Consider the following 8,152-nt stretch of genomic DNA (forward strand, 5'->3'; position numbering starts at 1 on the left):
CTTATTTTCAATCACATGTTCTCAATAAAATAATTATAATTCTTAAATCTAAAATTTTTCATACTTTTAATCACACATCTTTCAAAAAAAAAAAAAATCACAATTTGGTTTAAATTTTCCGACCATTACCGTCGTCATCCTTTCCTCGATAAGCATTTTGAACTTGTAGCAAAATTTCAATTCGGCCATTAAGCTTTAATTTAACTCAATTAAATTGCTATCACATTCTGTCACTTAACATACGAGCCGCATATGCGAGCCTGCCATTAATGTTCTCACAATTTCCTCTTTAAGCATTTTGAACTTTCATCCAAGTTTTAATTAGTTTCTTAAACTTTAATTTATCTCAATCAAAACAATATCTCATTCCTTCACCCATTGTTCCCCAAACTAATGAAAATTAGTAAATTAACACTTAACAATGATCGCCACATGGCACTCTAGAAATAAAAATGGAAAAATAAATGTTATGATTTAGATTAAGCCTCCGTTCAAACAAAAGTCTATGAATTTAAGTCAAAGTCAGATATTAATTTCAATTGTACATTCATACCTACTACTTGTTATCGTTCACGGATGTCATAGGATCCACTACTACTCATTTTACTAATTCTATTTATAAATCATTTTTAAATCTATCAAATGAAGGCTCAAGTATTAAAAGACATTTTATATTGACACCTTCATGATGTCACATTCTGGTAAGTTAGCACGTGACACCTCAAGCAAAGATCTACTATACGACCATCAATTAAGTAATTTTCATCAATACAACAAGTTATAGAGTAGTGAAATGTGAAATTAAAATTATATTATTACCTAGTTAAAACTAAATCAAAGTTAAGTGACCCAATTGAGATAAAATAAAGTTTAGTGACGTACTTGAGATTTCAATGGAAAGTTCAATGACCACACATGAAATTTATCCTCCATACATATCTGAGTTTGATCCACAAACAAACCATATAGCCCCTATTCCACCCATCTCCTACTTTAAGATGTGACCAACAAGGCCTTGAGTTTGCTGTCGAGTCTCGAGCATGAGATTATCATACTCTTTGTTCTAATGCACAGTTGTTAGTTATCGTACAAAATCCATTTCCCGAATTACAAAGCGGTGCAAACAAATGAAACAGTAACAATTACTAAGAAGATAATGTCTAGCTGCATGGCAAGTAAGAATTTCGACCTCCAACAAGAAGGCGACATATAGTAGGAATTTAGTAAAAAAAAATTCACTTCTCTAGCCAACTATCTATGAATGAGCTTAGAGGAAGCACCATACTTAACATCCCCTTAACATTGTTATTATTTACAACCATCCCAGCAGGGTGCAGCCATACAAAACCAACAAGGAGAAAAAGTTGGCAATCTTGTGCGCTGCGAATTCATGTGAGGACCATGTAAAGGAAGAAAAACTTAAAAATTAACATCAGAGTCCATTTTCATGACCAGCTCTTGATTTCTGCAGATTCATTAAATATTGATTTACTGAGCTGTTGCTTCACAAACTATTAATCCTGTATCTTCTTGATTCCTTCTAAGCCCTCCACTAGTAGGCCTGTAATTGATATATCGTTTACAATTACTTTCGAACACAAAGGAAGTTGAATTAACTGTAATAGCAGTTGATAATGCATTCACAAGGCATTTAACCAGCAGATGTCCAGAAGTAATATAAAATAGGGAACAATTTTAATTCTTCCACTTTTTGTTATATATGCAATAGATACCCTTGATTAGGCAGTCCTAGTAGCAATAACAGATCATGGAAAGAGAATGACCCAGGTCTAAGAATGAAGGTGTTTGTGAAAGGCAGGTATTTACTGGGAACAAAGCCTAGTTTTTGTTCAATCATCAATTTGCTAGTTAAAAATACTCCAAGACAAATTGGGAATGGCTTTCATCATCTTCCTTAGAATTTCATTTTCTTATTGTCAATCTTGTTCCTGGGCATCTAATAATATATTTCATATAGTGAATGGTAAACTCACCATGGTTTCGTGTTCTTTTGTTTATTTTCACTTGGTTTCCAAGTTCTCTTATACAACAAGAAGAGCCTTTCAAAATGTTGAGAATCATTACACAACGATATCAATTTTATGGTAGACACCGAAAGATCACAAGTAAAGAGAAAATATTTTGCGAAATATCATCTCTTGACAACAAAAGTAGTGATTTATACATTTTACACCCATGGACGAAGAATCTTGATATGATGGGGAAATAGATTAATATTGTCTAGGGATCCAACAAATCTTAGGGTAAAGGAAATCACTAGGACAAAGTTTTGAGTTGCACTAATTTCAAAAGAAAAGTAGCTAAACATGACCAAAATAATATGTTATTGTGACCTTTAGCACATCAAAAACTAAGGTAAATAAGATGCATATATAAGGCATCGATACATAAAAAGGCGAGGCACTTACAGTCCAGTCGAAACTTTGATAGTGTCGTAGAAAAACCACTGCAGAGTAACAACAGGCCCCACAATTGCAATTCGAACAGGAAGACTTCTAGTAAACAAATTAACAAGTCCAATTTTCTTTACAGCCTGAAAATCTTGAAGTCAGAAATAATACAGCTACTAAATTGAACTAGGATGTCTCTAAAGGTTTGAAGGATTTCACTAGCAATACCTGCCTTACAGTGTCAGCCCTTCTGTTGTAAAGAGATGCAACAATATTGTCAGCAGGATTAGAGATTACAGTACCAACAGCTCCAGCTGCATAGCCAGCTAGACATGTCACAGCAAGTTGTTCAGATTTTGAGCAATCTTCCTTCCTTCTTTGTATTACGTTGCGATACATAAGATCCACAGAATGCTCAAATGTTGAAAACATGATCATAGAGACTGCCAAAAGAGTTTAAGGAAGTCACATAAATTTTAAATACAGAGTGGGCAAGATAAGACAGTAGCCAAGCTCGCATATGGCGCCACCAACTCATATCATTATTGAGATTTCCAAGGTATGCAGAAAATAGCAGAAAGCTATAAATTTATCCTGTCTTTGACATTCTTTGAAAGTACTAAGTCGCATTCCATGGAGGAATCACTAACGTAAATACAGAGTACCCGAGGTTTTAATTTTCAGCTATGATGTACGGATACTCCTACTAGTGCTGCGTATCCCTGTGCAACATCTGTCTTATCATGTTCGTCGCCTACACTCCTCGGATGCTCCATGACCTTTACTATATGGATTTCCTTCCCGACAGTGTAATATCTAGTTTAACATAAAGTCTGTTTAATAGAACAAATAGCTTCTCGACCAATTTAAAAGATTTCATGAAAAAAAATTTGAAAACCTAAGAAAATAATTAAATTTATTAAAAGATAAAAAGTATAAACATCTCTCTGTTTAGGAAAAATCACATGTGGGCATGTCCATGTCCTCGTTGTTTTCGGTACGCATGCCTGTCCGTGCAACATAGGTTTTTAGGTATTTATGAGAACACAAATTGATAGATCAAATATCTAACAACTTCAAGAAAAATAAACGGCTCATTTTGAGCAGCAGAGCAATTACACTATCGTACAAAAGCAGTGCATAAAGTTATAATCTAAGAACTTCCATGAAATTGAAGTGTGCTCAAATAAAAAAAATTGGTATGTCCTGAACATGCCACCATTTTTAGCAACTGGCAACCACTGTACCAAATAAAAGAATAAGAAGCCTAAACTGAATATTTTTCTTCAAGAAACTATAACTTGATATTGTGACCGGCAAAATTAAAATGCTTGCATTTCAATAACCTAAATGAGTGTTGAATTGAGCACATGTTGACAACGTAAGTAACTGGAAAAAAAAGTTCAAAGAAGGAGAATGGTTTACATGGAAGATTACGGCCCCAAAGGGGAAAGAGACCCTTGTAAAACCTGCAATCAAATTAAATTCAAGCAGATCAGCGCGATTAAATGTGAACAGTCTAGTAAAATATTTACTTTAAAACATATACACTGCACTTGAACATACCCAGAATGGCCCTCATTAGCATATAGTTTTGGAAATCCATCAGCCAAACCTTTAGCAAAACTAGGGTCAGTTTGAACTCTAACTTTGACAGCTTCAAATGGACAAAGAGCAACATCAGCAAATATCTGAGCGGATGCACTGCTCAGGAAGAATATGACACCCTTGTTCTGATCTACCAATGCATCCCCATAAAGTTTCTTGAAGTATTCATAGAGACCAAATTTGCATCCACCTTGGACACCGTAACCAAATAATTTTCCGGACCAACCTCTCCAAAGAGCAGAAGGGCCTCCTTCTCTCCAAAGAGTACTAAACCCTGATAAGATGCCGCTATATTTGATAGGATTCACCTAAAATTTACATGGTATGCCAGTTAATAGTTAGAAATAATGCAATCAAAGAACTCAGGACTATTGACATATATTTCCCTTATCTTTCTTTACAGGGGTAGCAAAGAGTATCTGATTTGCAGTTAATGAAAATGGAAAAAATCATTTCTGATTAGAAAGCAATGATGAAACACAACATTCAAAGAACACAAATAAAACATTAATTTCAAATATCCCATTCTGATTTCCTCTGTGATCGGTCGCAATTTTAGTTCAAAAATTGATGTATCTTTTCATTTTGTATGTGTGATAACAGTCGCAGAAGGCTAAACATTTCCAGAATAAAAGTAAATAAGAAGACAAGATGAATCCAATAACCCAATAAAATTAGAAAAAAGAGGGGCAAATCTTTCTAGCTTGCTCAGAAACAAGAATGTAATGATTTTGTTATCCCTGAAAATTAACTTATTTTGACTTTTTAAATCATGTTTGGTCCTCCAGGAATTAGAAGCAGGGTCCAAAGGAAACATATGAACACTGGTTGTGCTAGGACACGTGTAGAAAACAATGTTTAAATGGATACATTTAGATTCTCTCTTAAACCTTAAGCTTTATTAGAGCCCAAAGAAGACGTAGTTTCAAGTATTGACACCACCCATTTATGAAAATTGCACACATATTAGAGCTTTGATCGACAAATGAATCCGGTTTGCACGTGAAGGAGCAATGTAGCCCCTTTCCAACAATTTAAACTTTTAAGTGAGATGATTTACAATGTCGTAGTTAACATTTACAACAAATTCTGTTTAATGTTTTTTCCTTAATTTATTAATTAATGCAATATTTTTGTTCATTAAACATAATTTTTAATTTAACAATTTTAGCAATAATATAATTTGTAAATAAATTGATTATTGAGAAATAAATAATAAGGAACTCAAGGAAATACTATTCATTTGGTGTGACCATTGGAAAGGTTACACCAAATAGGTGTGAAAATTGCACCAATTTGGTGTAAAAAATTACACCACGTTTGATATAACCATTGGAGATTTCCCACAAATTGTTTATACAAATTTCGAACAGAGAACACGTAAAAACCAATCTTTATAGTTGCTAGTGACATATGAAGAATAATGTAAAAGGAAAACATTTTATTCCATTATAAAAAAAAAAAAATCTGCTCTGCAAAGATTATGAAAAGTACTCATGATATTGTTTTCCTTGAACTTTCATAATTCTTTTCAATCCTCAACTTTATGCAAGGTTAGTTTTAAAAACACACGCAAGCAAATAACCGGAAATTCTTTCTTTCCATGTGTTTTCTTTATTTTCTTGTGTATTTAACTTGAAAATTCTTGAGGTATTTTTCAGAATCAATTTACAGGCACTTACAGCCTATATTTGGCAGATTGTTTCTAGGTGTTTATAAACGCCTTGATAAAAAAATTGGTCAAATCACTTTTTATTCAGACATTTTGTATGATTCACAATTACTACCTACTTCTCCACCACTCATTTACCCCCTTTTACAAACATTTTTCCAAGCATGTCATAGGCTCAATAGATATGGTTTTGTGGACTCAATGTTAGACTAGATTAATCCTTGGTTTAACACAAATTGAATCTAGAGGTGTAGTTTCCTGATTTTCAGTTTTCAGCCATCATCCTCAATCCTCGAGGATAGCTAGTAGTAGTCGTAGCAATTGCTGAAAAGGGGAAGCCCAGCGCAGTAGTCACAACAGGTTGTCGTCAAGATAAAAAATTAAGAGTTATTTTTCTTTTGATTTAAATTTGTCTTTAACTTAGACAAGATCTCTGATATTTTGCAACCACGAATACTTGAATAATCTTTGAATTCTTGAGGGACGAGGACGTCAGAGGGTTGTGATTTTTTCCATTTTTGCTTCGATTGAAATAAAAGTTTACCATTTTCATTCAAAAAACAGTCTAAATAGCGATTTCAGTAACATGCAGTTCTGCAGTGGAATTTCAGTTAGAAAACGTATAAATAAAAGTTAAATTGATTCCAAAAAACCCAGTTCCAAAGCTGTATACAACCAGCATAGCATAACACACAGTGGACTCTGAGAGTAGCATACAGATTTTCGAAAAAAAAAAAAAAAAAGAAGGCCCAGAAAAATATACCTGCATATTAACCTTCAAGACATCGAGAGGAGTGATGGCAAGATGGGTAGTCCCAGCACTGAGCATTCCTCCCGCCGTACAAAGCCCATAATACCCCGCTGTAAACTCCTCCACCTTTTTCGTTTTCATTTTCGCCAGCCGGCCCTTTAGGCAAAAACGACTTGTGCTTTGAATTCCATATTCAATTCCCATTTCTAGAAATCGCCGTCGCAGCCATTGTTGAACCCTGAAATATTTGAAAGAATCGAATACTTTGAGCCCGTCCAGAAATGGAATACTTGAGCATAAATTCTTTGAAAATTGCATATTAAAATGCTGGAAGCCCAACTATCGCGGAACCTATTCCTGCTAGTAAAAACGTCCACGTTTCACAATGGCCCACAACCACTTCTATACCTTTCAACTCCCGTGAAAAGTTGAAAACCCATTTTTTCCTGTGAGGAAATTGCACCATGACACTTTTTGGATTGTCATTTAAAAATGTCACATTTTAATAATTTTTGTAAAAATATTACTTTTGAACTTTTTTTATCCCCTAAAAAATTTAAATATCTTACATATCTTTAGTTAAATGTGATTTGAATAAATAAAAAAGTTGCACAGAAAGTTAAAAAAAAAGGAGTAATTAAAACAAAACGTTCTTACCTTATAATGTTATTGTGTAAAATATTCCCACATTTCTTTTTTGTCATTTTATCCTTATCTCCATCTTTTATTGCAAAAATCATCATTTTTATTAAATTTCTTGTGTAAAATGACAAATATACCCTTTATTTAAATAAAATAATATCAAAGTTAAACAATAAATTGCAATCATACTTCCATACTTTATTAAAAAAAATGCAAATGAGTTCAATTAAATTATTAAAGGGTAATTAGCACAAAACGTCTCTACATTTCATTATTATTGTGCAAAATGTCCCTACATTTTATTTTTTGACATTTTCACCATTATTTTATATTTCATGGCGAAAATCATTATTTTCATCCGCTTTTTTCTCAATTAAAAGTTGTAAAATGACAAATATACATCCCTCTTTCAATAAAAAAAAATAAAAATAAAGAAGAATAAAGAACAAATTTTAATTCTATTTCCCAAATTTTAAAAAAGGTACAAATAAATAATTAAAAAGGAAAGAGATTTTTTAACAAATTATGTTTTCCTTATGTAGATATGGGATTGGCTGCAATTTCGGTTTGCTAATTTGGTAAGTTTGAAATGAATGAAATTAAACGTTGGGTATGAAAATGGATGAGCAAAAGACATGATGCTACTGGAATTGTAATAAGATCAAGTACATCATATGCATAAAATGTACCATGAATTGTAGAACATGCTTAGTGTCGATCCCTCTCCATACGACATGGAATTGAGATTTCTTTTCAGTGAGCATGCATCCATTTCAATTCCGCCTATAATGGTTATTTTTTAAGTTGAAATGAAGGTTTTAATTGAATTGAACTATAATTACACGATTCCTATTTGCGTAACTTTAGCGGAGAAGAATAGCCACGAGAGTGAACATGAAGATTCCGATGGAGGGGATCATAATGTGAATGATTTTGAGAACATGGTGAAGATAGTTCGTGACGATGATGTAACTATTCCTAAATAATTGTTCCTCATCATGACCTCACTATTATGCATAGAATTCCATCGACAGTTAGAAACAACAAAAATGAATTTATAAATAAGGA

General features: G+C 33.1%; 1 protein-coding gene across 1 annotated transcript; it reads right to left on the reverse strand.

The window, feature by feature from the left end:
* Nucleotides 1-1,081: 1,081 nt before the first annotated feature.
* Nucleotides 1,082-6,773, reverse strand: LOC111396035 (mitochondrial phosphate carrier protein 1, mitochondrial). Its single transcript, XM_023022295.1, has 6 exons — nt 6,455-6,773; nt 3,978-4,327; nt 3,837-3,880; nt 2,640-2,854; nt 2,430-2,554; nt 1,082-1,561 (listed from the first exon to the last, which is right to left on the reverse strand). Exons 1-6 carry the CDS (start codon nt 6,758-6,760, stop codon nt 1,489-1,491), a joined length of 1,113 nt encoding a protein of 370 aa, XP_022878063.1. The 5' UTR covers nt 6,761-6,773; the 3' UTR covers nt 1,082-1,488.
* Between the last annotated feature and the right edge of the window lie 1,379 nt (nt 6,774-8,152).

Source organism: Olea europaea, chromosome 6 (assembly GCF_002742605.1).
Source record: "Olea europaea var. sylvestris chromosome 6, O_europaea_v1, whole genome shotgun sequence".
In the NCBI taxonomy this organism is placed as follows: domain Eukaryota; kingdom Viridiplantae; phylum Streptophyta; class Magnoliopsida; order Lamiales; family Oleaceae; genus Olea; species Olea europaea.

What these genes read in the sequence shown, in the direction of transcription:
- LOC111396035 (XM_023022295.1), bottom strand. Translation starts at nt 6,760, where the DNA reads ATGCAATTTTCAAAGAATTTATGCTCAAGTATTCCATTTCTGGACGGG. An exon ending in TCTTGAAGGTTAATATGCAG is followed by an intron (nt 4,328 to 6,454) that starts GTATATTTTTCT and finishes TGTAAATTTTAG; the next exon opens with GTGAATCCTATCAAATATAG. An exon ending in TTGGGGCCGTAATCTTCCAT is followed by an intron (nt 2,855 to 3,836) that starts GTAAACCATTCT and finishes CTCTTTTGGCAG; the next exon opens with TCTCTATGATCATGTTTTCA.